Genomic DNA, 27,492 nt, shown 5'->3' on the forward strand with positions numbered 1-27,492 from the left:
TATTTAATGAATTCTGAATCGTCTTCTCATTCTCGGTCCGACGAGGAGATATCTCATTTAATTAAATTAGCTAGCTTTATTATATACAAAAATAAAACAATTAAATTAGTGATGATGTAAAAATGATATGTTGTGTTAGGGAGAAATAAGGGAGAAACTATTGGAGCAATTGGCTAAAAGTTGGCTAAAAACTGGGGATAAATTATGGTGCTATGTAGCGCTATGTGGAAGGAGTTAGGGAGAAATAATGGAAGTTTTAGAGAAACAGTTGGGAATGCTATGATAAGTGTGATTCAATTTACTACTAACCTCACGTGGATATCACTAATGACAGTTAAAGGAGACAAAATACACCGTTTTGAAAATTTATTCTCTTAGTCGGGATCTGAAATCCTAGAAGCCATGAAAACAGCACGAGAAGAATCCGAGGATGCAGCTAACGCAGAGAGCGCGGCGAAGAGGCAGAAACTCGATCAATCTACGCAGCAGCTTGCTTTCGAAAACCCGCTCCTTCCGCTTGCTTCTTACGACGATGATGAAGAAGTGAAAGAGAGGAGAGATAGGGATAGGGTTACAGATGTAAATGATGGCAAATTGGAAGGTATAAACGCGCTTATTGAAGATGAATATGATGAGGAAGACGATGAAGAAAGTAGGGCAGAGCAGGGACGGCGCAGTCGGTCGATTGAAGTAAGAAGAGACTGCCCGTATCTCGATACTGTTAATAGACAGGTATTTTTTGGGTTAAAGTTTGAGTTCATTGGAATTAACTTTTTCTGAGTTTTACTTCTATGCAATAACGATTTTTAATTGTATGCTGGTCTATTTGATGGTTCTGATTCTGATTTGAATTGATTTCGTTAAGGATCCTTTTACTGTTAAAAATAAACCTAGATAGATATGAATAGTACGATTATGCACTAATCCATTCTTTACTAAGATGGATTGAAATTTTGGAATATCTAAGGCCTTGATAATTTCTACATTTTGGCTTGATTCAAATTCAATTGGAAAGGGGGTAGAATTGGAGAAATCTCATCAATGAGGATAAAAATATTCAATCATGTATGTTATCTATCTTGAGTAAAACACGCCCCACTGTTTTTTATCAGCTTTAAGTGAATGCTCACTGTTGCCTCGTTATTAGTGTAGATTGAAACCATAAATATCGATATCATCAAACGCACATATCCAGAAATAATGTTGTAATGATATGATCCTACATAAATGATTGTAAAACCTATCTGTTTGATCACTAATGGTTTTATTTAAAACCCACCCTTTCTGTGGTTCTTAGGCTTTCTGGCTGTATCCACACTCGGGTATGCTTGAGGCTTTGCTATGTACTTTTTTTAGCCTTATTTATTTAATTGCACTGTTTGACCCTGAAAAATATAGCCTCTCAAGCAATGCAACATACAGAAAAATTAGTCAGTAACAACTCGTGTGTTGCTAGTTTGTGGTGTGAGACTAAGACCAATTGATGCTATCTAAAGCACTGCGAAGGTTCTTGGTTTGTAAATTAAATACATTGGTATCCTCCAATTCGAAGTAATTTTCTTAGTGTCTAATTAGAACCATTAACATGCTGTGCTCTCTGGCATCTTAATGGTTGATATGTCATCATTTTGATCCACTGGTACTCTTATCAAAATATTACTCCCTCCGTTCTGCGGTAGTGAAGGCGTTTCTTTTCAGCACGCGATTTAAGTGAGTTAAGTAAAGGAGGAATAAAATAGAAAATGAAAACGGTAGAGAGATGAAGAGAGAATAAAGTAAGGAACTAAGGGTGAGTAAAGTAAGAGAGAAGAAATGTGTTGACGTTTGCTAGAAAAGGAAATGACTCTACTATTATGTAACATACCAAAATGGCAAAATGACTCCACTACTGCGGAACAAAGGGAGTACTCTATGATTTAATTTATTTCATTGATATATTCATATTCTCTAGTTTGCTAAATACTAATTATTTATCAGCTGATACTTTCCTTGTTCGTGATTCAATTTCTGAATCCATGTAGCATTTATTTTTCAGGTTTTAGATTTTGATTTCGAGAAATTTTGCTCAGTGTCCCTTTCAAACTTGAATGTCTACGCATGTTTAGTGTGTGGGAAGTATTTCCAGGGAAGAGGGCCGAAATCTCACGCATATACCCATAGTCTTGAAGCTGGCCACCATGTCTACATTAATCTCTGTACAGAGAAAGTTTACTGTCTTCCTGATGGTTATGAAGTCATTGACCCATCATTGGATGACATCCGCCATGTACTAAACCCAAGGTATGTATGGTTTCTTTGTTTGATTATTAGTTTTTAGCGGGTTTCACTTTCCCTTCTGTGTAATTATTAGAAGAGGGAACGTTCTTAGTGTCCAGGGCTGTTATTATGTAACATTTGCATTTTTGTTCACTTTGTGCTGTTATTTTATTCTTTTAGTTATCTCTTGCTTCATCCTGATAAGTTCTTTCTGGACCATCCCTTGATTTTTTGTAAATTGTACAGGTTTTCAAGAGAAAATGTTATCCAGATTGACCAGAATCGTCAGTGGTCCAGGGCGCTTGATGGTTCTGATTATCTTCCCGGAATGGTTTTTGATTGAGCCTTTCTTTGGGTGTTACAGCTGTCTCTATTCCAAAATTATTCATGTGATGTGTGCTGAAACATACTAACCATGTTGATCTTTTCCATTTAAAATGCTTGTAGGTGGGGTTAAATAATATCAAAGAGACTGATTTTGTCAATGTTACCATTCAATCTTTGATGCGTGTTACTCCCTTGAGGAACTTCTTTCTTATACCCGAGAACTACGCCCATTGCAAATCCCAACTTGTTCATCGATTTGGAGAGCTCACTCGAAAGATCTGGCATGCAAGGAACTTTAAAGGACAGGTTGAATCTTAAACCTAGTCATAAGTTCTCTATTGGTTCTTGACCTTTTATAAGCTGATGCTGAATGGTTTTGCAGGTCAGTCCACATGAATTTCTCCAGGCAGTTATGAAGGCTAGTGGGAAAACATACCGAATAGGTGCTCAATCAGATCCAGTTAGATTTATTTCATGGCTTCTTCAAACATTGCATCGAGATCTTAGAAGGTCTAAAAAGGGCAGCAGCATCATTCACCAGTGCTTTCAGGTTCCCCCTCCCCCCCTCTCCTTTTTCTATGTTTATGTTCTTTCGTCTCTTGTTCTTTCATTAATATTTTGGGCTTGTATAGGGTGAGCTGGAGGTTGTCAAGGAGATCCATAGCAAGCATATAGGAGAGAAAAAAGAGAATGGGGACAATGGAAATGATGCAGGTAATGTCATATTAGAGACGAGCAAAATGCCGTTCTTAATGCTTGGCCTGGACTTGCCACCACCTCCACTCTTTAAGGACATTATGGAGAAGAACATTATTCCACAGGTGCATTTATATCTTAAACTTGGAATGTAGAATTGTATTGGCTGTTCCTTAACAAACTTGTCGATTTAATTTATATGTTGTGGATATGGAGACTGTTTGACATGTTCACTTTTGGATGCATAGCCAGAGAATTCATGTGCTAGGGGCCTAGGACAATGTTATATTTATTTTCTTTCATTCTTTCAGTATCCTCAAAAAAATGTTGATCACATAATATTTCTTTATTGTCAATTATTGAAATTTCTTTCAGTTTCCTTCACAATGATCGCCATGTTTTAGGGTCTGAATGCTGCATTCCGTTAGTTTTTGGTGAATATAAGGATTATACTGGGTGTTAGCTTTTCATATTTGGCCATATTCTGGATTGAGCTACATATCAATCACTTGTATGTTTGTTCATTTCGCAAGTTAAGGGAGATTCCACACTGCATGACTGCTTTATGTCACACTAATTTGGTATTTTTCTCTCCCTTGACTTTGTGAATGTTTCTAGGTTCCACTTTTCAACATACTCAAGAAGTTTGACGGCGAAACTGTGACTGAGGTGGTTCGCCCTGATACAGCAAGAATGAGATACCGTGTCACGAAATTGCCACAGTATCTTATCCTCCACATGCTTCGGTTTACAAGAAACAATTTTTTTGTCGAGAAAAATCCTACACTCGGTAAGTAACTATTAAGTACATGTTAAGTAAGTGGCTATTGTTGGATCAGTTGCAGAGTGTACTCTCTAGTGTGTAGACAGGATGTGCTATTCATATTTGTCTGTACAAATACTATTCATGTCTGTAGTTTAGAAGTTACCTGATTCCTGCGGCTCTGGAATTGCAGAAATTAGATGTTGACTCAATCCCCCAGCTAGGATGACACATTTCTTAGCCGGCACGAGATTTTATGAGTTACTTAACTGGAGATAGAAAACGTGGGTTTAAATATCAAATGGAGAGAAAAAAGTGCCTAGGTGTATTAACTGGAGAGAAAGTTAACTTTATTATTTCCAAAAAAGAAAGTTACTTCATTATTTCCAAAAATAGAAATGTGTCCTCTTATTTGGGACATATTTTAAAGTAAAGCATGCCATCTTAATTGGGACGGATGGAGTATGTGATTGAACCAAATTCTGTATTTCTGCTTCAGTTGACAGTATCTACAAATAGGTGTTTGTTGTCTTCTTCTATGTAAAACTATCTGTGGAGTATTATTCGCCTGACTCTTATCTTTTTATCTGGACATTTTTGGCGCAGTTAATTTCCCTGTGAAGAATCTTGAACTGAAAGATTACATTCCCCTTCCTGTACCGAAGGATAAGGAGAAGTTGCGATCAAAGTACGACTTAATTGCTAATATTGTTCATGATGGTAAACCAGGTGGAGGATCATATAGAGTATTTGTGCAGCGAAAGTCAGAAGAGCTATGGTAAATACTTGAGTGGCTTTCGAAGTCTAATATAAATTGAGAGTAGGTGCGTGTCGATCCATCCCCTTACCCTTTGACCTGCTTGTTTACTAGGTATGAGATGCAGGATCTCCATGTGTCAGAGACGTTGCCGCAGATGGTGGCCCTTTCCGAGGCGTACATGCAGATTTATGAGCAGCAGCAGTAGATGATTAGGGATACTGAGAAGTAAGTGGTACTGGAATACAGAACCTTTAAATATCTGAATTTTGTTCTGTTTTACTGTTTCATTCGGAATGGTATATGAATCTTTTGCAGCTTCTTTCTCTTATGTGCCTACGATTCACACTATAAACGACTCTCTAGCATCCAAACTTTAGGTAATTGCAATTTAATGCCATCCCCTTTTATGACATTCTTACTCTTCTCCCTAGCACAGTAAAACTGGATGCATTATTGATTCATTGTCCATTTATGTTTAGGCATGCATCTGGACAGATATATGATATTTGATGATGTTGCACCAAATTATTTTATTAAAAAATTATTTATATTATATCGTATTGTATTTTAGTTACATAATTACTGAGCTAAGTACTTAAATTCTATTTTGGGCAACTATTAGTCATTTGGGTGGATTTGCCATTTTGTAACTAAGTCCTTTTCATTCTTTTCTATTTATTCGCACCAAATAGTAGAAAATACTTTTAAAGTCTTGTGTTTCGCGTAATACTTTCTTAAACTTATTTTTGCCTTTTCTTTTGTTATTTACTAATTTGTGTGTTGGCTTTGATTCGTTTGATTGTGTTTTCATTTTTATCAACTTTCTTAAATTTTCTCTTATGTAGATAATCTACAAGCTGTATTGAAGTATTTATCAACTTTTTATTTAGTTTTCACTTTTGATGAGAAACAACTAATCAATCCGCACCATGTTTGGTGCTCCGTTACCATTACAGCATTTTAATGCAATCAGAATTGGGTGTATGATTAGGAGTGGGTTTTGTATTGCGGATCCATGTTTTAAGATTATCATAAGGTACTTTATGTCGTGATATATAACTAATTTTCATCGTAGTCATGGTCCTAACATATGAAATAATAGTAGTAGTTTTTTATGATCACAACATATGAACGGTGCACTAGTTTTTATGTAGTTGATTTATTCAATTAATTTCATTTGACCAAATAAAATTATTCATTTAATTTGGTTAGGAATTATTGCGATTGCATTGGGAATAAATTTGAGGTTGCATCACATAACATCAAGATGTCACCATTTCCGAATTATAGTGAGTCAAAATTGGCGTCAAGGACAAACAAACTTTGCACCGATTTAATAGATGAACTACATGCTGATGCTTCGATGCTAGCAATTGTTTGCCAATAGCGTACAACCAATAAACAACTCATTTTGATTAAGAAACACCATATTCAGAGTATAATTTTCTTGTTTTTTTTGAAAAATAAAAACTGATTTAGAGACCAATGCTAGTTACAGACGAGTTATAAATAGCCCAGAATGCCCCAGATACATGCTTGGTGATTAATAACAGTTCATAAGTTGGTACAGAAATTACTAGTTTCCTTTCTTAGTTGCATTAGGTATTACTTGGATATACATTATCTAAAGTATTGACACACAAAAGTCTTGCTTTCAGATTACTAAAATAAAAGTGATTTGCATCTTTTTCAGTAGACATCGCAATTGAGTGACTCACTGCACATTAAAAATGAGTAAATTAGGTTTTCTTTTAACTTTACTTGCGTCGTTCTGCTCTCTCCTTCACTATTTTAAACAATGACATCCTCTCTCTCCACAAATACATACTACAATCAAACAAATCTCTGCATCCATTTACAAAAAATGAAGCCATCTTTCTTCACAAATCTCCCATCAGAAATCATCCCTAATATCCTCTCAAGGCTCTCTGTTCGTAGCATTGCAATTAGCAAGTGTGTTTGCAAAGCATGGCGCAATCTACTCGTCACTGATGATTTCATCGATTCACATCTTTCCAAATCCGCCCCTTCCCTAGCTGTAATGATGTCGATGCCGGATGCGTATCGGTGCAAAGTTTTCGAACTGGAAGATGAACTCGATCTCCGTCATGGTTACGGTCCACTCACTGAGTTCGATTTCCCCGACGAAGCAACGATAGAGGGCTCTGCTAACGGTTTGCTCTTTCTACACAATCTTGACGCCGATTTCGATATTTTCTATGTATGCAATCCGGCTACTCGTGAGTTCTGTGAGCTCCTCTCGCTTCCCCAGGGAATCGCTTATGGATTTGGAGCGAGCAAAATAACTGGCCAACATAAGGTGGTCTGTATTAGCCCCAAATTGGATTGCCATGTTTACACTCTCGGAACAGGTTCATGGAGACGCGTTGAAGCTACCACCGCCTCGTTTGATTACAGCTATAGTATCTTTGGCACATTCGTTAATGGCAATCTTCACTGGATAGTATCCTCGGATTCTAATGACACAGAACGGATTTGTTGCTTTGATGTCGAGAATGAATGCTTTAGCACCTTTCCTGCTCCTCCGCCTCTTCGAGACTGCAGATTGGATAGTCGCAGGCGCTTGTTTGCTTTGAGGGATTGCCTGTGCTTTTGCGATGAATCATGTTACAATGAGATTGCTATATGGTTGATGAAGGAAACTTGGTGCATGGATCGTGTCATCCGCGTGACACCTTATTATGGCATGTATGGCTTCGCATATGTTCAGCCTATTGAAGTATTCGGAAATGGTGACATCTTGATGTTGTGTGATGCCAAGATCTTCATGTACTATACCAACAAGACTCAGACGGCTCGAGAGATTGGTGCTTTCTTTGGTGCGAAGAAGAACTGTATCACCTCCACTATGCTTCTCACTCCGACCTTGGTTTCTCTTAAGAGTTTGGGTATGAAGAATGTAATCTCATTTTGATGGTTAATGTCAGTTCATATTTTAGTTTTCTTCAACTCGGAAATCAGGAATGTGTTTAATTATTAGACAGATTGGCATCAAATGAAAGTAATCACAAGTGGTATTCAATAGATATGTAATTTCCTCGATCTCACAAGTAAAAAATATTCTCATCACATGTCATCATTCGGTTTGCACAATTCCTTTTTCAAATGGTATAAATACGAACGAACATTCTGTTACACACAAATCCTTCTCATCCAACCAAAAAAAAGGGAGGTAAAATGGAAATGGGGGGAGAGCTGAAGAAGGTGCTAAAATATTGGATGGAAGGAGAAATCACAAGTTTCATCAAGGTATGGCTCTCCGCTTATCTATCTCTAACCTATTGTTACATCGCCGCCAAGATGCTGCGCAGCTCCGGCGCCAGGCTGGCCGCATTCCTTCCGGTGGTGTGCCTCTTCCTCCTCCTCCCTCTCGAGCTCCACTCCGTGCACTTGGTCGGCACCACCGGCTTCTTCCTCGCCTGGCTCGCAACCTTCAAACTCCTCATGCTCGCCTTTCACCAAGGCCCTCTCTCCACCACTCCCCCTCTCTCCCTCCCGAGATTCCTAGCCGTTGCTTGTCTCCCAATCAAGCTCCGTCGAGACGATTCATATAAGAAAGACACCGGAAGAATGCACAGATCACTGTTAATTAATTACAGCGTGAAGGGGGCTTTGTTTGTTGTACTGCTGAAGGTGTACGAGTACGACGATCGCATCCACCCCATTTTGATAAAGGCGACATACAGTTGCCACGTGTACCTATGCTTGGAGCTGATTCTGGCGATGGCGGCGGCGATGGCGCGGGGGTTGGTGGGGGCGGAGGTGGAGCGGCAGTTCAACGAGCCGTACCTGTCGACGTCGCTGCAGGATTTCTGGGGGCGGCGGTGGAACCTCATGGTAACGCGTATACTGCGCCCCACGGTATACCAGCCCGTGCTGGGGTGGTCGGCGGGGGTGGTGGGGAGGGAGTGGGCCCCGCTGCCAGCTGTGGTGGCGACCTTCGCTGTTTCGGGAGTTATGCACGAGCTTATATTCTTCTATCTGGGCCGCGTGAGGCCCACGTGGGAGATCTCTTTGTTTTTCCTGCTGCACGGGTTCAGTTTGGCGGCCGAGATTGTTGTGAAGAAGGTGGTCGATGGCAGGTGGAGCTTGCCTGCGCCGGTGGCGAAATTGCTGACCGTTGCATTCGTGTTGGTGACGGCGTTGTGGCTGTTTTTGCCGCCGCTGATGCGGTGTAAAGGGGATGAGAGGGGGCTTGCTGAGGTGGCAGCCGTCGCCCATTTTATCAAGGATGTCGTTCGAGCTCTAACTCTCACACTCAAGCCGTAGACCCCACATTTTCCGTTTCTCTCTCCCTTTTTGGAATACAAAAGCTTAAGCTACATTTTAGTACTAGTATTCATCAAATTTATCTCACATGAAATAACGAAGTATCTTAGCTATATTAATATTGCCCAACTATATATTATGTTATGTTGCATGCTAATATCTTATGAAAATAAAATAAGAGCCCACAGATTAATTAGTTGAATAATCAAGTCACTAACTCATTCTCATTGCATGTGCACGTTATCTTCACTTTTGATGATATTGTTCTTCACTTTTGATGATATTGTTGTATGATGATGTCGTGAGCACCACTGATCCATGTCTTGTTCTTTGTCATCTCTCATTTTTAATTTGGAACTTTTCAGATCCCTTAAAAAATGTAGTACTACTAAAATTAGGATTATCTAATTAAAATTTTACGTAAAAATACTCCATGTTAATTATGTTATCCTTTAACTTTCAAATACTATATGATTGAAATTCTAATAAGGATAACTTTGATTTTTAAAAGGCATATAATTAATTTCCAAATCCAAAGAAGTTGTAGGCAATCAAATGCGTTCAATGGTAGTTTAGATCTTATTGCAGAAAATTTTAAATTGTACTTGTGTAAACATGATGGTGACTAAAGAGTAAATAGTTCTTCAGAAGGGACAAAAATTCTACTCTGACTGACTTTTCATTTTTTGTTGGGAAGTCACAGTCATCACACTTAAAGGACTCCCAATATCTCGAGCATTTGCCGTCAGCAATCTTTGAATGAACTTTGTGTTGCGTGTTGGTAGTTAAGAACAATTAATTAAGCAAACTTTCCTTCTTGGTACCTTACTGTGGAATGGAACGGGGGAATGGAATAACATTTCTACCTCCATTCTATTCCTTTATTTTGTATTTTTCTTTTTAGGAATCATCATTATATTTCTCATGGGAATAGCTATTCTTTCCATTTAACTAAGTAATGATCATTCCATTTCATTTTTCTCTTTTCTTTTTATTTTAGATTTTAATTATAAAACATTGTAGTATTAGTATATTTTAATTTAATATCACTCAATTTTATAATTTTAAAATTTAATAATAAAACTAAAATTTTAGAATTTTTAATTATTACTAATAAAATCCACACTACACATTGCACACACACACTATGCATATTATACACAAACTATGTCTAGCCTAAGGGGCTTCTTAGTATGATGGAATGGAATAAGGAGGGAATGGAATGGAGATGAGAATGAAATGGGGATTTCATTCCATTCTTGTGCTTGGTTAATGTAATGAATACAAATAGAATGGAATTGAGTAGTGTGCGTAAATTGTGTGTAGTGTGTGGTGTGTGCAATGTGTGTAAACAGTTTGATACTTTGATCTCTTGACAAGACACTAGATAAAAACTAATAAAACAATTTATTATAACATGATTGAATTAATAAGTATATGTGCAATCCACATACAGGTGGGTAGCATACTTACCTGAATCATGCCCTTCAACCCACATATAGGAAGAGATCAATAATTGCTGATCTTGCCTGCACCTGCACTACGTTCTTCCTATCTATTTAAGAGGGCTCTCATTTTAATGTTCCAACTGTTTTTTTAGCAATGGCTAACCTCATTCAACCTTCTACTATTGTTGTTTTACAGTGGCCCACTCTCCAATCCATATCTCTCCCCCATACATTTTGTTACCATCATTTATTGCTTGCCCTTTATGCTCCAAAAGGCCACAGGCCCAACAATGGAAATGCTCAATACAGTGGCAACCTCAACATTGACATACCTTTCATCAATCACTATGCTGTAAAGTTGTTACTTTTATTATATTCTTGACAGTAACTTTCCAGCACATGGTTTCCCAAATGCTAAATTACTTCTTGATATCACTAGTATCAGAAATATGACTAGTGGCCATGGCTCGAACCTTACCAGGGGTTGACACTGACCACCGGTTCGATCACCCTTACCTCCCAACATCATTGCAAGACTTTTGGGGCCGTAGGTGGAAAAAGGTGGCCTCAAGTGCTATAAAATCCACTATATTTTAATCCCATCCTTAACGGCACGAGCCTGGTACTGGCCTAAAAGTTAGCCTCGATCGCAGCCCAGTAGACAACAATTTTATCATTGCTATAGTTAGTGTTTTCTGAGTACAATGATAATAAACCTACATAAACTGAATCACCAAAAACTTGCCTGGTCTGTACAAAAAATAAAGAACAATTACAAGCTTAGTTCTAGCATAAGAATGAAAACAGATTGTACTCTGTACAAGTATATATGTCCTACAGCAGCAGCATTAACATAAATTCTTGTTTCTCAACCATCAAACTATTTAATGTCTGACCTTTAAATTTACACATTATCTCTGTGCTTCTTCACCAAATAGATTAGCCTCAACGTTTTCTGAAAACTTCTATCAATTGAATTTGGAAGTGAGAAAATATTGGCTTATCTAAGTCCAGTAACTTTATTTGCCCATGTGGCTGAAACATGGATCTTTCTTGTTCCTTGTATAGACCTCCGAAGACACGTTCTTCAGCCTGCATGATTGCTCCAAGATCAGTTTATAGGTTGAGGGATACTTCCACGCTATGAAGGAAAATTTGTCTCTGTATTCATCAACTCCTTGAACCAACAACTGCCAAATTAGAACTCCAGCACCTGCTTCTCTTTTCTCAGCAGACTCGTAGATTTTGTTGTAGACAGTCTTCAATATGGTTTCTCTGTCATGTACTCCTCCAGTCTCATTACTCAAAGGCGCCCCCACTTCTGTGAAAAGAACCGGCTTCTTCAACACATTTTCACCATCACTTATATGAGCATCTACCCATCTTGAAAGGTACTTCACTTTAGCTTCTAAATCTGCCTCTGGGATCCTACAACGTTACAATCAATAATACTGCATTTTCAGAGGGCTATATTGCAGATTTAGGTTTACAAGAAACATCTTAATTGAGTTCAGAAATGACAGAGGTTGTGTGAGTTACAAACCAGCTGTGAGGGTATGCATGGACTGAGGCAAAATCTATGTCTTTGATGGCAGAATTGTTTACAAAGTCTGATCCAAGCATCGCTGCCCACTTCCCTGGATTTGCTCTGTGGCTATCATTTGAGTTCAGACTATAAAACCCTTCAAGTCCAACGGTTACTAGATGTTTTTGGTCCAAACTTTTGACAAAAGCAGCCATCTCTGCAATCCAAGCCTGTGCAGAATATAACCAAATCAAGCTATGGCGTGTAGCTATTAGCTAAATGAGGATCAACGGTATCTAGATTACATCAATAGTGGCAAAAGATGCTTAACTATTCTGGTCAAAACGCTTTAACAAATGCTTGTTATGGATTACATTACACACATAATTGCTTAATCAACCACCACGATGAGCCTAAATTCCCACCAAGATGGAAGAGCACCAATACTTCAAAAAACGCCGTTACCTGAAGATCAGAGGTGCAGGACATGGATTCACATCTAGGCTCGTTGATAAGTTCCCAGGCAAATATGGATGGTTCATCTGAATATTTGACTCCAGTGAAGTAATTCTTTCTAGATAAAATTGCCTAACAACAGTTGATAAAAGATTATGCATTCCATGTTATGTGCTTCCATATGTATTTCTCAAATGAGGTTTACTTGAAAAAGATTTGAAGAGAAGAATACCTTAACATAAGCCTTGTAGTAACCTTTGATAATTGGATGAGAGAAAAATGAGTCAGTAGAAGAAGAGACGTTGATTCCAGCTTCTCTTGCCCAACGCACATACTGCGCTTTCCCACCATATGCATCCAAATTGTTCACAAGGCTCAGGATTACTCTTATCCCCTGCTTTCTCGCTTCAACTAATACATAGTCTAACGCCTGAAACCCCAAATAAAATATCACATCTCAATCATTCACCTTCTATACATAATACATTTTGACCTAATTCAATCATGATACTGATTAACAAGCTGTAATTGAAGTTTTGACTAACTGAATTAAGATTTGATTAATGGCAAAAGTGAAGAAGAAGATGAAACCTTGAAGAGTGTTGGATCAAAGACGGCAGGGCGGAGCTGAAGAGCATTCGGAGAGGGACCGTCGCTGAAAGCCCAAGTGCGGCAAACGGTGAGCCCCATTTGAGCCCCTCGATGGAGCATCTGAGCAACCCTGCGCCTGGATGGGGCCCGCACGCTCTCCTGCATCAACCAGTAGGAATTCCAGCCGTTCACATAAAAGTCGTCCTGCCTCCCGTCATGGAGGAGCACGAATCTGGTGCGGTTGACCCCCACGAATGCCATCTCCGGCAGCCGCCATACCACCACCGGGAAGTGGAAATCGAAATTGAGGTAGAGAAGAGAGAAGATGCCCAGCGTACCGAGAATCGGGTACAGTTTTTGGTGCCTCCATTTTGATTCCATAGCGGTTGTTGATACCTAATTTACTTACACTTTGGCGCCATACCGTCAGCTTCAGCTAAGGGAGAGAAGACTGCACCATTAACGGTTAAAAGTCGTCTTCATTTTTTATTCTCTGAAATTGCCGGTACAGGTGATTTTAATTTAAAATAATTGGGACTGAGATGACACTTATATTAATTTCTGTAGTAAACCGTTGCTAATGCTAACCTTTTAACTAACAAGGACGATTAGAATAACCCATACATCGTCGTCACCGACTTCAATTTCTTTAATCAAACCACGCGAATAGCTAAGTGCGAATTTGACCGCCGTAATTTATCTTCATAAAATATGAATACTACTTTTATTACAGTGTTTAAGATATATTATCAAATAGGACTCATTTTTTCATTTTTGCTTCATTAATAAATTTGATAATGCCACTCTTGAAATTCAATTGTCAACTGTATTTGTCGGTTTCGTAAAAGATGTCCCAAATTGCAGGAGCACGAGTATTTGGTTAGATCATCTACTCTGATGGAAACACCTGGGTTGTATTACCATGAATCGGTGACGTTTTCTGCCTGAACTTCAACTACCACAACCCTTTGCTTTTTGGCCTCATACCTACCAGCGACTATTTTAATTTGGATGGTAGAGTAGTGCAATGTCAATAAATTGCTATTGAAATCAAATCATCGTTCACATTAAATAAAACAAAAATGCATATGCCATAGTGATTCGAGATCCACCGATACAACAGGACTTAACCAAAAGGAAACAAATACTACCAGCAATCCATTAGATGCAAGCTTGACAACAAAGTGACTTTGCAAGACCTTTATCTTGGCACATGTAGTCTCTTTATACTATAGCATTTAAATCTTGCATTACTTTGTTACTTCACTCCTGACCATAACATGTAACATGAAATGAAACACGAATAAATGTGAGCAGATGGCACAACAGCAGATGATGCATCAAGGTATGTTATCCATTTAATTGTTCCCTACATTTGTGGTTGGTTCTTTCCTTTGGCGATGAGTCATATAGAGATCCAAATAAGACGCGTTGCAGTAAATGAGAGAGTTAGATGGGGAGGGAAGCAACAATTCAGATATAAGAGCAAGGGATATTACGAGTAACATTATTTAGTTTATGTATACAGATTAAGTTCAGATGTATAATAGTATGTGAGTGTACCTAATTAAGGTTATTGGTCGCGGAGGAATCTTTGGAGGCACTGGAAGCCCAAATTCTCCGCACAGAACCTCTCCATTTCGTGGCCACCTCCTACATCTTTGCAAGCCTCCTGTTCAAGCCCTGCAACAATCTCATCCCACTCCCTCAAATGTCCGTCCCATTGCTCAACTCGACTATCTGAAACCGCATCGAGTATCTCCTGCAACCCCACAATCTTGCGGCTCACATGCCTCCTCAGCTCTCTCACATTAGGATCGAGTCCAGGCACTGCATCGAGCCTGAATAACAGGCCCATTAATGCCTCATTGATCTTAATCTTCTCCAGCGCACTGCTACGCACAGCATCAACCGTCTCCTGCCAGACTCATATAAACATGAGATGTAATCTAATAAGTACTACTAACTAACACAAATGATAATCAGAGATTCAGAAGGTGAGCAAAAATGTCGGTGCTGACTGGTAAAATTTGACTTAAAGAGTGTTTGTGGGGTCTAAATTTGACTGAGGTAAAAGCATAGAATTCATGCATCTAGTAATCATTCAAGTGCACAAGCATTAAATTAGGCAAAATTTGGACGAATGCGAACAAATTATAAAAATTAATAATATCATCTACGGTTAATCCATAGCAAAGAAAAACAGGTTAAATTGATCACTCAACGGATTGAAATTTGAAAAGGAGATGAGCTCGAGCGATCTAGCATATTTTTATGAGTGGTGATTACACAGCGCGATCGAGAATTTGTAGTGATTTAGCATAAATAATTGCGATCGGAAGTATTGAAATTCGGAGATCATGCCTGGCGTTGGATGAGTTTCTGCCAGTGATTGGCTTCATAATTGATGGCGGAGATCTTCCTGACGAGAGAGCGAACCACGTGAGATCTGAAGGCCGCCTGTATCTTAACAGCCGCGGCGGATTGGGGATGAGGAGGGAGGTGAACAGTTATCGGGATAGGTTGCGAAGTCGGCTGGGAGGGGGCGATAGGGATTCCGGTAATTGTGGAGTCAGGCTCAGGCGCAGAGCTGTCATTCTTAGTACTATAAACAACAGTGGTGGCGGTGGCGGCGGCGGTGGAAGAAAAGAAACGGTGGGTGCGGGAGGAGGACTTCATTTTGAGGAGCAGAGAATGAAAAAGGAAAGTGAGGTTGCGGAATGTAGACGTTTCTAAAAGTTTATCTTGGCGCCTATTACGGCTTCGGCTATTCACCACTGCCCGTTATTTGGGGGACCAATGTTTGGCTTTATCTCACTATATATATAATTATTCTTTTCTAAATTATTGCTTTATTATTGAGCCACTGTTGCTACTATAGTTGCAAATGCATTTATTGCAGACTTAATTAACAAACAAAATAATTGGATCTTTAATATTTTAAGCACTATTTTTTAAGAGTTCATTTTAGAGATTAATAGGGATCATAAACCATTTCTATTTTCTATCTATAGTATTGCAATTACTCCATAAATTTATATATATAGCATGTCTAGAGCATTAACCACATAGAGATTGTGTTTGCAATTACCTTTAAACTATTTTAGTTTTTTAATTTGTTCTCATATTTCTTCAAAATTTGATCCTTCAATTTTTATATATGAAACAGTAAGTTATTGCACTCCCGCTTGGATCAAAATTCAAAATCAATCATATCCATCCCCTTTCAAAAAAACAAAACATCTGCAAAAGTTGAGTTTGTTTTCAAGTGCCCAAATAAGTATTAATAAAGGAACGGGTTTTAACGAATGCATGCATATGAAAATGCCGCAAAAATTGCAAATGAAAGGGCAATACAAAGACGTCATCCTAAAAAATGGGAAGTTTGAGAAAATATGAATTTTGCTTCGTTTTACAAAATTCAATAACGAGTGAACCCAGTATTGATGAAAAGCCGCTTACTCATTTTTTGAAAAAGTCAGATTAGGTAACGGCATAAAGCAATGAAGCCAAAAACAATGAATAGAACTTCTCTATTTTGCATACTCAGTGGGGAATATCCAATTATTTGCCCGTTTCATATTCACTACTGATACAGTTTCAGAGAACAATCAAGTACAATCTGAAGCAGATACAGCCGAAAACTGAAGCAGTTCTTAAGGTAGCGAAGGAAGAATCTTCCCGGAGCATGTTCCAAAGCCAACATTATAACCATCACCCTGCAATCGAATCAGACAAGTTCTTGTTGGTACAAAGCCACGCAGCAGAGAGAAAGCAAATATTTAAAGAAACTTAACCTTGCAGTAGCCAGTGAAAATGACTTCATCTCCGTCTTCCAGAAAAGTACGACTAGTTCCACCGAAAGATAATGGTTTTTGTCCATTCCAGGATAGCTCTAGTAAGCACCCATAAGAATCAGGTTCCTGCATATGAACAAACATCATAAGTAGCCAGCAAAGAAACAAGTAGCTAAAGTGCATTCAAGGCCAGTAATGATAATATCTTACCGGTCCACTAATAGTTCCAGTTCCAAGGAGGTCGCCAGGCCTTAAGTTGCAACCGTTGATAGTCTGATGGGCAAGTTGCTGAGTTATCGTCCAATATCTGCACCACCAGAACAGATTTGGATTCACAAAAACTCCAGATGATCAAGTCAAAGAGATCATCAAAAACTAAAAAAAGGCCGATAACTTCATACAGGTGTCTGAAGTTGCTTCTGGTAAGGACATGTGCATCTTTCTGTCCAGCTGGTACAATGGAGACCTGGCAGCGGCAAGGCCAAATTTCTTTTTATTCAAGCAAATATAAAGGGTTTCATAAACATGAGAAGATAGGGGCGACAAGAGTTTATCATTGATGCTTATCAGCATGTGTGTGTCTGTGTGAAGGATAGAGAAGATGAAGTATCTTTTGCAGAGTTATATAAAACAGACAAACACCTGCAAGGAGATATCATAGTTTTGGGATTTCTTCTCCGCAAGATAGGGCAAGGGAGTGGGATTCTGCAATTAAGACACGTGCAAATAATTACATGCATGAAAAGACCAGGCAACCATTGCTGTAAGAATCAGGAATTATATGTACTTGCTGTGGAGCATCTAAGGCAAACTGTTCCAGAGCATCTAGGGTCACAATCCACGGGGATAGAGTCGTGGCTGCAGAGGATCCAAAAAATAAAAAAGTAAGCTTCTGCTGACTGGAAGTTTCCTCAGAATATTGATGATATTGAAAGAATAGAATATAGATTATTTACAATTATTGGCAATAAAATTTTGACAACATTCTAGTTATGATTCACCATGGCAATGAGAATGGTTTATTACCGAAGCTTTTGCCCAGAAAAGGACCAAGAGGCACATACTCCCATGCCTGAATGTCTCTAGCTGTCAAAAGCAGCATCATAAGTGAGTCACATATTTTTGCATGAATTGATATGATAGAAGTCTCTGCTCATACCACTCCAGTCATTCATCAAGACAAGTCCGAATATATGGTTTGCAGCTTCATTGACATCAACAGGTTTCCCCAACTCATTTCCAGGACCAACTACAGTAGCCTAAACACATCTCAAACAAGCATCCTTGAGATATGGTAAGTATATCTAGCAGATACAGTCTGAAACACATATGCTATTTTAAGTTTTTAACCCAAAATAAGTTAGCCTATCGGTATCAAATACCTTACCATTTCCAGTTCAAAATCCAACTTGCGAGAAGGTCCAAAATACGGAAGAGAATTTCCAGCTGGATGGCCCTGCCCTCTGGATTAAACAAAGAAGGAGGTTTTCAAGTTACACAATGTACAACACATTATCACAGGAAAGGACTTAAGTCAACATGGTTTCCAAGTATCTAATTTACTAATAGGGACTACAAGAACATATCAGACAATTTTCCCGTTCAATTGATGTTTTAATGCCCTTATTATACCTAACTGCAAGCACTAAATAAAAATAACATTACACTGCCTACAAGACTATGGAGGCACTTAGAGATAGAACTATTATTTTAGTAGCACAATATCCATCGAAAATTTATGAGTTTCAGCTATAGAACGTTATTAGTCATTATAATTTGAGCACATTACATTCCCCTGAGGAATAATTATGCTAAACAATTAAGATTCAGCTTTCCCAACCAACATAAGGGATTTGAAAAACTCGTAAGGATTTCTCTTTTCGCAACCTTGGTCTTATTATATCAGTGCCAGAGATGACAATAGATGATGCACGTCCATGATAAGCAATAGGGATGTGAAACCTGAAATATATGAAGCCATTAGAGGAACATAAAAACAGGAGATTATTCATCTTTACGAAATTATAAATTGCATACCAGTTAGGGTTGATTGCATTTTCTGGCCCTCGAAACATAACCCCGCAGTTATATGCGTGATGTTTAGATGCAAAGAAGTCCGAGTAATCCCCTATTGCAATGGGAAGAAGCATTTGGACCTGGCTCTGTCGCATCAACAAGGATCAAATGTCAAATGCCAAAATATAACAGTTGGATAGATCATGCAAATCCAAAACTATATGGACAAAGTACCATAGGCACAAGTGCTTTCTCCCTCAAACTAGATTTATCACGCAATATTGACTCTTCAGCTGCAATGTGAGCAAGCGCATAAGGAAATTATGACTATAAGGAGAGTATGAATAATGAGAGGTTTATTTATCTCACAAAACACAAATAAAAATCATTATTAGCAGGATCATGTAAGCATATGCTGTAAGTTTACTTTCATGTTCATGAATACAGAAATAGGATGCCTAGGCATCAATTTGAGCAGCCAACCTGACAATAGCTTTTGCAGTGTCGTACGAGCTTCAGTCCACGCAGGACGCCCCAATTCCAAGAATTTGTTGAGATTAGGCTGTAAATGTGATTTAACATTGCTCAGAATTTTTCATATTTTTTTTCCACAATAGTAGTAGTACTCCATAATTTATTTCACAAAGTTCAGGAGGGAGTTCATTGAGAAACAATTTCATCTGTACTATTTTTTAGGAATTACTACTATTATAATATCTTAGGCCATTGGCCTACTACTCCTTCACTTCTCCGGCATCTAGCTATACCACCCAGAATTATGTCAAAAAATGAATTCAAACCAGAAAAGGTGCTTTAGTTAAATTCGAGAGTTACTCGTGTAAATATGTTTCTCAATTTTAACTAGATTCCCTTATGCTCTAGTAGCTTCTTTGGTGATGTAACCCCTCACACCGGGTGCGTGATTAGGCGCCAATACACAAAATTCGGGCGTAGAGTAAACGTGTGGTTGCCACAGCACAAAAGTTCAACTCAAAATGCACAAAATTAGCATGCTTCGCAATCTCCAAGGTTCGAATTGAAAGGTAAAACAAAAAGTGGGGAGCAAAAGAGACCTGATTGAAGCAGTCAGAGTTGCTGAGAAGCGGGCCGTGGAAGAGACCGGCCGACGCAAGGACGGAGAGATCGAGCACATAGTCTCCTATGGCAACGGCCGGTCTGGGATCGGAAGCCGTTTCGCGCTTGAAGACGCCGTAGGGAAGGTTCTGAATCGGGAAGTGCGAGTCAGGGTGGACTTCAATGAATGACTTAAGCACCATTTCCAACAACTTGTTGTCAGGAGCAAGGCAAGTGCGCTGGAGAGGAGAGGAGAAAAGAGAGAGCGAGGACGCGAGAGTGAAAGGTTATGGGTTGCTTTGTAGGAAACGTAGGCCGAAAATGGAGTCGAACACGTGTCCATACTCTAATCCACTTTTTTAATTGTCTCACTCCATATTTTATTTTCATTTTATTCCTATAGCAGCGCGACGTGCGAAACAATTGTTCGCCGGGCCTTTACGACGGGGACCGTTCGGATCATCTACTATTTTTCCTACTCCATTTCCTACTTCATCTCTCACAAACATAAATAAGGGACTGACCATCATATTTTATGTTTGTGAGGAGTGGAGTAGGGAAAGTATTAGGTGATCCAAGTTGGCATTAGAGGCGGCTGTCTCGCCATTTTCTCATGCACTAGACTAGTTTATATAATCCCTCCCCTTCCGCGGCCGCCACAATAAGTACTCCTAGTTCAATCTTTAATTCATTATACTCGAACCTAATCCATAAGTCATAATCATCGAGAGTAGTAGTAAGTTAGTACATTTACGATTCGCGTCGATGAATGCCCACCTTTTGTTCTACCTAACACCCAAACTTAAGGAGTAATTCAAAGCACTAAAGGTAGTCCCCAATTTTGATTCTCAATATTAAACGAGTCATTGTTTTGCTATGTTATAAAAATAACAAATTATTATAGAATAAATTATAAGTAATGTTTATTAATATGAACTACTCACAAAAGATGTCACATTTTTTTTATAAAATAATTTATATGTAATAGAAAGAACGAGTCATTTCTTTGCCATTTCTCTCTCATATTTATGAATTCCCTAAATAAATAATACTCCCTCCTATCACAAGAGTATGATAACATAGTACCGCCACTTTGACCAGTATGATTGACAATGCGTATGATTGAGTAATTAGTAAAACACTGCTTCTCTAACCAGTATTTCGCGTAGATATGTACGAATTATTTTTAATTTATTAATAAAAAATGTATATGATTTAATATATTAAGGAATAAATAGTTAAACAAGTTTATTCAGTCCAACAAAGCATGTGCTAAATTAAGTCTATATTATTTTTATCTAAGTTATCACTTGAGGTTTATGCCATTAGGGAGTACTATTAATATGAATCTTATTGATTCAAGAAACATGTGTCCGGATTTGTTCTTGCAAAACTACTGAATAACCCAAACAAGAAATAGGATAAAAAAGATGGAAAAGAAGATAAATGTTATGATTTAGATAAAGCTCAAGAAAGATAACCCAATGGCTACTATGTGAGGGGGTTAAATCAGGGTACACAGTAGCCTGTTAAGGGGGAGGCCTTAACCCACTAGCTGCCAGAAGCCCATCTCCCAAGGCCTCACACATGTGCCTGAGAGATGGAAGCAACTACACGACAACAGTGAGATTCGAACCCAAGCTCATTGCAGCAAGATCTGCCCCCTCCACTGGATTCGAACCCAATGGCTACTTTCACAAACAACAACCTAATGGCTCCACCAACTTGCAACACAAGAACTAGCAAGCATACCTTAACAAATAATCTAAGCCCAATAATAGATAAAGTGCAACCACAAGGGATTTTAGAAAAATCTTCAATGATGAAGATGGGTGCTCAAATTTGAATCTTTGTTCTTAAATAATGTTCAAAGTCTAATGGCAAAAACCCTAGACATGGGTATTTATACTAAAGGTTAAAAGTGCTAAATAAAAGAGGCAAAAAAAGTTCAAAAACGCAACTCACACAAAATGCCCGAGTCGGGCGTTTTCCTTCTTATAAATGCTCGGGTCGGGCAAACTCTCTAGAATCGAAACCAAAAACTGCTAAAAAGGCTCGGGTCGGGCGTTTTCTCCTTGAAAATCGTCTGGGTCGCGCGTTTCTTTTTGGACTGTGCAAGTTTTGTAAAACGATCACAACTTTCTCACCCGGGCTCCGATTGAGGCGTGCAAGGTACTCACACGAAGCTCTTTCGACACTAGAGACAAGGTGGTCTGAGGAGAGCATTTGGACTTTATCTTCATAGGAAAATTCTAGTTTGAATCAGACTCCAAATCCAGCTTGGCTCCTTGCCATGTCTCCAGCTTCTTCTCGGACCTCAATCAACCCATGCCCTCGATGTCGTGGTAATCTATGATGTTGAATACCTGGATTCACATCATCCCCTCCTTCTTTTGATCGATTTGTCCTCAAATATGAGACTTCCTCTTTTGTCTAACTCTTAGACTTCCATCCATTCATGTTGGCTCCTTGGCGTGCCTTATGTCTCATTCTTGGACCTTGATCTACCCACAACCCGCATGGACGGGAGAACTCATGTTGCCTAGCACCCGTGGTCATATCAACTATATTGTATCACTCCAAAGTTTAACGGAGGTTCCCCTGATTGTTGACAAGATTTATTATTGTATTCTTACATGGAGTCTTCAGTGAAGTGTGCAATTTTTTTTATTGGATATGAGTTTTTAATGCACAATTGGTAAAATAAGAGAAAATAGAAATAAAAAGTAATTAAAATATTGTTAGTTCAGATGGATCTCACTTCACTAGAGAGAAAAGAGTTTCCAAAATTAGAATGTGCATATTTTTGTGGGACGAACTAAAAAGGAAAGCGTGCATATTCTTATTGAACGGAAGGAGTAGTAATTATTTTATTAATATACTAGTATTAATTAATTCATAGACTTTACACTTATTTTATTATTTTAATACGCTCGTCACCTCTGTTAATAGGTTGATTTTTACAATGATTAAGAAAATGTATTGTACAATAAGCAACAATCCGAATAAAGAACCTATGTATGCTCTAAGCTATGTACTATACACATTGCCTTCGTGTCTCTAGTGAGAAATGAAGTTTTATACTCCCTCCGTCCCAATCTAAGCGACCCACTTCTTTTGGGCACAGGAATTTAGGTAGTGTTGTTTAGTGGTGTAAAAGAGGTTGCTAATAAAGTAGATTAAGTGATGTGATGTATTTTTATTTTTGAATTTAAAATGGATAGAATAATTTATTGTTTTTAACATTATTTATTTAGCTCTACTCTTATTAGCTGTACTGATGTTCAAATAATCGAACTAAATGTAAATTAAAAATTGAAATTGTTTGTACGTTAAAATAATCAAAACAAATGCAAATTAAAAATTGAAATTGTTTATACATTAAAATATTCAAATCAAATGTAAATTAAAAACTGAAATTGTTGATTCACATCAAACGTTGGCCATACAAAAACATGGCTTTTCAAATTCACTAAAAATCTGCCATTAAAATAATCAGAATAAAGGTAAATTGAAATTTGAAATTTTTGATTCACAATAGAAGCTGGCGCCACATTTTTCAAGCTGCCATACAAAATTTTCATTCAAAAGTCAACAAAAAGTAGCGCCATTAGTTCCCTATATATACATTGACTGACTAGATTTTACATTCAACAACACAAAACTCAAAATGCAGTCATCCATAAACTTTTCCTCAGAGCATCAACAAAAGGTTGTGCAATTCATCATAGAAAGATACACAAACGGTAAGCCACCGTGAGGCACGATGAAGGAAGCTCGGGAGAAGTTTAACATATCAGCTTCAACCTGCACAAGGTATTGGAGAGAAGCTAAAAAACAGGCAGCTGAAGGAAAAACAATGCAGGTAATTAATCGTAGGAAGGATAGACCATGTAGCAAACGTGTTCATCTTGATCTTACTTTACTTAAAAGTTTGCACTACACCAAAAGAGGAAGTATCAGAACATTGGCTGTTGGATTAAGCTGCACTAAGAGCACAGTAGGAAGATGGGTGAAATCAGGCCTTATTAGATCTCATACATCAGCTATTAGGCCTGATTTAACAGGCCCCAACAAATTGTTGAGGATGAGATTCACATTAGAGGCCTTAGAATTAGATAGGATTTTGAAGACAATCAAGTTCAAAGATATGCACAACACAATCCACATAGATGAAAAGTGGTTCTACATCACGAAAGGTATGCACAGGTTCTATTTAGCACCGGGAGAGGATGAGCCACATAGATCATGCCAAAATAAGAAGTTTATATCGAAAATCATGTTTATGTGCGCTGTTACAAGACCATTGTTTGGAAGAAATGGGGAGGTTTTGTTTGGTGGTAAGATAGGTATATTTCCTTTCATAGAGAGGGTTCCAGCAAAGAGGAGTAGCAAAAACAGGAGGGCTGGAACAATAGAAACTAAACCAATCGAAAGCATCACAAAGGAGGTGACAAAGGACTATATAATAAACAAGGTATAGTCTTCTAATCAGCATTTAATACCTGCAGTATTTTAATGCATTACAGTGATAACAATTCATTTAGTGCATCACTGAAACACAAACTGCCAATGTTTTGTTGCATGCATTGAATGAAGTGATTACAGTTCAGATTTATTTGATGCATGGTTTTAATGTATGCATTCAAGTTATACATTCAATTTCTGATAAAAGTTGAATGCATTCAATGCAATTAATGCAATACTTGAATGCCAACACAGATTATTCCAGCCATCATGCCAAAATGGCCGGAGGGAGCAAGTAAGCAAATCTTCATACAACAAGATAATGCAAAGCCACACATTAAGGGTGATGATTTGGATTTTATTGCTGCTGCAAATCAGAATGGATTCAATATAAAGCTAGTGCAACAACCCCTTAACTCACCCGATACTAATGTGAATGACTTAGGGTGGTTTCGAGCAATACAATCACTTCAAGTGCAAACTGCATGCAATACATTGGATGATCTATTGAATGCCGTGGAAAAATCATTTCATGACCTATGTCCTATAACCTTGGACAATGTTTTTATGTCTCTACAGGGATGCATGATTGAGATCATGAAGTTCAATGGGCACAACAAGTACAAGATTCCCCATATGGGAAAAGGTGCTCTTAGAAGGTTGGACCAACTACCTCAGAACTTAGAAGTTCCAATGGAGCTAGTTGTTGCTTGCATTGCTTATTTGGAAGCACAAGGGTATAATGAAGGAATTGAAAGGATTGTGCAAGATTTGGGATTGGAACCTACTGTGCAAGGAGCAACATCAGTGCATCTTTTGGGAATATGAGAATCTTTTGGCCAGAAATATTTTGGTAAAATGTGAATCTTTTGAGCAGAAATATTTTGTAGAGATGTTGTAGCAACATGTGATTTGTGTAAGCTTGTTGTAGCAACATGTCAATCTTTTGTAAAAGTGCTATAGTAGCATGTGTATCTTTTGAAAAAAAAAAACTAATGTAAAGAAAGCTTTTGATGCAAAATGAAGGAATGTGTTTATGCATTACAGCCACACACACAGTTCACGTAGATTCAAAATCCTTCAACAATTTACATGGCTTTAACATCAATTTACTGACACCAAGAATTCAAAATCACCAACAATTCACAACCAACAAAATATCACACTCACCAACCTTTCATATAGAATCAGCATCCAATTCACAAGTCACCAACAATACACATAGATTCAACAAACTATTCAGTAAACACTAACACAAATTTGCCACAAACTAAAAATAATTAACAATAGCCAAGTTGAGATGAACCATAACAGATGAAAGATCTCACCAATATTACACTTTCTCAATCTCCTTAGAGGAATTCAACTCATCATAATCAGGGCTGTGGAAACCAAAAATCCCTTCCTCCTTCATCTGTCGTTCAGCCTCTACCTTGCAAGCCTCCCAAGTTTCACCAGTCATCATCCAAGCAGGAAGAGGCTCAAGTGAATCCATATTAGATTCGGTGTCTGCTTCGGCAGCGGCAGCTGCAGCGGCAGCATCCCGATCCAATATTACTTGGAACCGATCTTTGATATCCTGTAGTGTCACGCATTCGGAGAGACCATCGCTCCTTGGCTTCTTTGCAGTGGGTTTGGCATCAGGACATGGAGCTTCTCCGTCGGAATATTCGACCGGCGCAACGAGGGGGCGGGAGGGGGAGGGGGGAAAATTCTTGCTTTTCTTTTTCCTTGCACCACCGTGAGAGATTCTTTACTGCCACCGCCACCGCCAGCAGATTTATAGCATCCAGGGACATATGACAAGATAGGGCGAGTGAGGGGGCGTCGAGGGTTAACCCACCCGTCGTCGGATGGGTTAGGTTCGTCACTACCAGCAGATTCGTCGGAAGCCATTGAGTGAGAATTTGAAAGAGAAATGCTAGATCTAGGGTTTTTTTTTTTGCAAGAGTCGGCTAGAGAGAAAAGAGAGATTGAGTGGGAAGAGAGAGAGGCGTAAAAAGAAAGTGATTTTGGAATTGGAGTGTTGGGTACAGAAAATTTTGGAATACATTATTTTAATGCTAATTGTAATAAGGGCATTAATTAAACTTAATCTAAATCATGTTTAAAATCCCTAATTTTTACTAAAAATAGAAATGAGTCATGTATGTTGGGACACCCCAAAAAGGAATACGAGTCGCTTAGGTTGGGACGGAGGGAGTATCAATTTTTCAAATGTCAAAATTATACTCCCTCCCTCCCCAAAAAAATTGATAAACTTTTAATAATGTGCAATTGGTAAAGTAAAAGAGAGATGGAAAAAATAAAAGAGAGAGAAAAAGGTAGGGAAATGACTATTAGTGGATTGTGGGTTTCATATTATAAATGACATGTAAGATTATTATTTATTGAAAAACTTTCCATATTTAAACTTTGTCTAATTTTGGGGGACGTTTCAAAATGGTTAAACTAGTCTACTTTTTAGGGACGTATGGAGTATGACATAACTTTTGCAAGTAATATCATAATGGACTTGGTTTTATCTATCAACAGAAAGGTTTCATAATGGTCACTGTCAATTAATCTAGCCTTCTAGGTTGTTCTTTGTGTTGGGGTTTGTATACTAAAAGATGCTTCGAGCGTACATGCCTTTGTACAGTCAGCTTGTGCATGTATACAAGAAACGCCACGTCCACTTGTTTACCTAATTATGAGAATAAATAATATAATATAATGGTTTATTATTGAAATATGATAAACAAGTCTAAGGCTTTTTACTAAGAAGGTCAATTAGGGAAATTCGATGAATCTCCTCATGAGTTTTCCAGTAGGGGACTTGGCCAGATCTAGTAAGAAGAAAAACGTATTCACAACCTAGATAGGCTTTGGCTACCTATTGGTACGGTTGTGGTGTTTGTGATAATTCTCTCTTACCTAAGAAGAGATTAGTAACACCGATGTGGTAAAGCACTGAAAGGATCTAATCCGAAATGTATTCTTTATTGCTATCTACTGAAAGAATATATTTCAGAAAGTTTAGTATT

General features: G+C 38.2%; 7 protein-coding genes across 11 annotated transcripts; 4 read left to right on the plus strand and 3 right to left on the minus strand.

Annotated features, from left to right (window-relative positions):
- The first annotated feature begins 345 nt into the window (after positions 1–345).
- LOC125189040 (U4/U6.U5 tri-snRNP-associated protein 2-like) lies at positions 346–5,297 on the plus strand. 3 transcript variants are annotated; one of them, XR_007170811.1, is made up of 11 exons: positions 346–732; positions 2,036–2,280; positions 2,503–2,587; positions 2,704–2,889; positions 2,966–3,133; positions 3,216–3,404; positions 3,898–4,069; positions 4,649–4,820; positions 4,914–5,027; positions 5,118–5,179; positions 5,282–5,297. XR_007170811.1 is itself a non-coding variant. In XM_048086206.1 (10 exons), the coding sequence occupies exons 1-9, from the start codon at positions 403–405 to the stop codon at positions 5,005–5,007; spliced, it is 1,641 nt and encodes a 546-aa protein (XP_047942163.1). In that variant the 5' UTR covers positions 346–402; the 3' UTR covers positions 5,008–5,027; positions 5,118–5,214. The 3 variants fall into 3 exon arrangements, 2 of the variants coding, with proteins under 2 accessions (XP_047942163.1, XP_047942162.1); XM_048086206.1 differs by lacking the exon at positions 5,282–5,297 and having other exon boundaries at positions 5,118–5,214; XM_048086205.1 differs by lacking the exon at positions 5,282–5,297 and having other exon boundaries at positions 4,914–5,126.
- Positions 5,298–6,462: 1,165 nt separating this feature from the next.
- On the plus strand, positions 6,463–7,865 carry LOC125189042 (F-box protein CPR1-like). The gene has a single exon (XM_048086211.1). The coding sequence runs from the start codon at positions 6,601–6,603 to the stop codon at positions 7,735–7,737; it is 1,137 nt and encodes a 378-aa protein (XP_047942168.1). The 5' UTR covers positions 6,463–6,600; the 3' UTR covers positions 7,738–7,865.
- A 121-nt stretch (positions 7,866–7,986) lies between these two features.
- Positions 7,987–9,272, plus strand: LOC125189043 (acyl-CoA--sterol O-acyltransferase 1-like). The gene has a single exon (XM_048086212.1). It carries the CDS (start codon positions 8,001–8,003, stop codon positions 9,090–9,092), a length of 1,092 nt encoding a protein of 363 aa, XP_047942169.1. The 5' UTR covers positions 7,987–8,000; the 3' UTR covers positions 9,093–9,272.
- Positions 9,273–11,266: 1,994 nt separating this feature from the next.
- On the minus strand, positions 11,267–14,812 carry LOC125189041 (mannan endo-1,4-beta-mannosidase 6-like). Of its 3 annotated transcripts, none has more exons than XM_048086207.1 (6): positions 14,676–14,812; positions 13,113–13,563; positions 12,754–12,951; positions 12,531–12,653; positions 12,084–12,295; positions 11,267–11,968 (listed from the first exon to the last, which is right to left on the minus strand). In XM_048086207.1, the coding sequence occupies exons 2-6, from the start codon at positions 13,491–13,493 to the stop codon at positions 11,560–11,562; spliced, it is 1,323 nt and encodes a 440-aa protein (XP_047942164.1). In that variant the 5' UTR covers positions 13,494–13,563; positions 14,676–14,812; the 3' UTR covers positions 11,267–11,559. The 3 variants fall into 3 exon arrangements, with proteins under 3 accessions (XP_047942164.1, XP_047942166.1, XP_047942167.1); XM_048086209.1 differs by having other exon boundaries at positions 13,113–13,605; positions 14,676–14,757; XM_048086210.1 differs by lacking the exon at positions 14,676–14,812 and having other exon boundaries at positions 11,542–11,632; positions 11,754–11,968; positions 13,113–13,579.
- LOC125189044 (BAG family molecular chaperone regulator 5, mitochondrial) lies at positions 14,567–15,868 on the minus strand. Its single transcript, XM_048086213.1, has 2 exons — positions 15,477–15,868; positions 14,567–15,030 (listed from the first exon to the last, which is right to left on the minus strand). The coding sequence occupies exons 1-2, from the start codon at positions 15,789–15,791 to the stop codon at positions 14,686–14,688; spliced, it is 660 nt and encodes a 219-aa protein (XP_047942170.1). The 5' UTR covers positions 15,792–15,868; the 3' UTR covers positions 14,567–14,685.
- Positions 15,869–16,631: 763 nt separating this feature from the next.
- Positions 16,632–20,288, minus strand: LOC125186772 (fumarylacetoacetase). The gene is made up of 14 exons (XM_048083216.1): positions 19,999–20,288; positions 19,409–19,487; positions 19,160–19,218; positions 18,947–19,071; positions 18,797–18,871; positions 18,297–18,372; positions 18,069–18,168; positions 17,936–17,995; positions 17,697–17,767; positions 17,552–17,614; positions 17,311–17,375; positions 17,120–17,216; positions 16,910–17,035; positions 16,632–16,831 (listed from the first exon to the last, which is right to left on the minus strand). The coding sequence occupies exons 1-14, from the start codon at positions 20,200–20,202 to the stop codon at positions 16,769–16,771; spliced, it is 1,263 nt and encodes a 420-aa protein (XP_047939173.1). The 5' UTR covers positions 20,203–20,288; the 3' UTR covers positions 16,632–16,768.
- A 3,477-nt stretch (positions 20,289–23,765) lies between these two features.
- Positions 23,766–25,294, plus strand: LOC125189975. Its single transcript, XM_048087183.1, has 3 exons — positions 23,766–24,476; positions 24,722–24,940; positions 25,046–25,294. Exons 1-3 carry the CDS (start codon positions 23,766–23,768, stop codon positions 25,292–25,294), a joined length of 1,179 nt encoding a protein of 392 aa, XP_047943140.1.
- Positions 25,295–27,492: the final 2,198 nt, after the last annotated feature.

The sequence above is a fragment of the Salvia hispanica genome, chromosome 5 (genome assembly GCF_023119035.1).
Source record: "Salvia hispanica cultivar TCC Black 2014 chromosome 5, UniMelb_Shisp_WGS_1.0, whole genome shotgun sequence".
In the NCBI taxonomy this organism is placed as follows: domain Eukaryota; kingdom Viridiplantae; phylum Streptophyta; class Magnoliopsida; order Lamiales; family Lamiaceae; genus Salvia; species Salvia hispanica.

Bases quoted from the DNA above. Each gene is read 5' to 3' on its own strand.
- LOC125189042 (XM_048086211.1), top strand. From the start codon at position 6,601: ATGACATCCTCTCTCTCCACAAATACATACTACAATCAAACAAATCTC.
- LOC125189041 (XM_048086207.1), bottom strand. From the start codon at position 13,493: ATGGAATCAAAATGGAGGCACCAAAAACTGTACCCGATTCTCGGTACG. The intron at 12,952-13,112 runs GTTTCATCTTCT...TTGGGGTTTCAG, and splicing joins TTGATCCAACACTCTTCAAG to GCGTTAGACTATGTATTAGT. The intron at 11,969-12,083 runs GTTTGTAACTCA...GTAACGTTGTAG, and splicing joins CATGCATACCCTCACAGCTG to GATCCCAGAGGCAGATTTAG.
- LOC125189040 (XM_048086206.1), top strand. From the start codon at position 403: ATGAAAACAGCACGAGAAGAATCCGAGGATGCAGCTAACGCAGAGAGC. The intron at 733-2,035 runs GTATTTTTTGGG...TTTATTTTTCAG, and splicing joins TCGATACTGTTAATAGACAG to GTTTTAGATTTTGATTTCGA. The intron at 2,281-2,502 runs GTATGTATGGTT...TAAATTGTACAG, and splicing joins CGCCATGTACTAAACCCAAG to GTTTTCAAGAGAAAATGTTA.
- LOC125189044 (XM_048086213.1), bottom strand. From the start codon at position 15,791: ATGAAGTCCTCCTCCCGCACCCACCGTTTCTTTTCTTCCACCGCCGCC. The intron at 15,031-15,476 runs GCATGATCTCCG...TGAGTCTGGCAG, and splicing joins AGAAACTCATCCAACGCCAG to GAGACGGTTGATGCTGTGCG.
- LOC125186772 (XM_048083216.1), bottom strand. From the start codon at position 20,202: ATGGTGCTTAAGTCATTCATTGAAGTCCACCCTGACTCGCACTTCCCG. The intron at 17,615-17,696 runs GTACATATAATT...TCTTAATTGCAG, and splicing joins CCTTAGATGCTCCACAGCAA to AATCCCACTCCCTTGCCCTA. The intron at 17,036-17,119 runs GTAAGATATTAT...GTTCATATGCAG, and splicing joins CTGGAACTATTAGTGGACCG to GAACCTGATTCTTATGGGTG.
- LOC125189975 (XM_048087183.1), top strand. From the start codon at position 23,766: ATGAAGGAAGCTCGGGAGAAGTTTAACATATCAGCTTCAACCTGCACA. The intron at 24,477-24,721 runs GTATAGTCTTCT...ATGCCAACACAG, and splicing joins AGGACTATATAATAAACAAG to ATTATTCCAGCCATCATGCC. The intron at 24,941-25,045 runs GTGCAAACTGCA...ATGTCTCTACAG, and splicing joins GAGCAATACAATCACTTCAA to GGATGCATGATTGAGATCAT.
- LOC125189043 (XM_048086212.1), top strand. From the start codon at position 8,001: ATGGAAATGGGGGGAGAGCTGAAGAAGGTGCTAAAATATTGGATGGAA.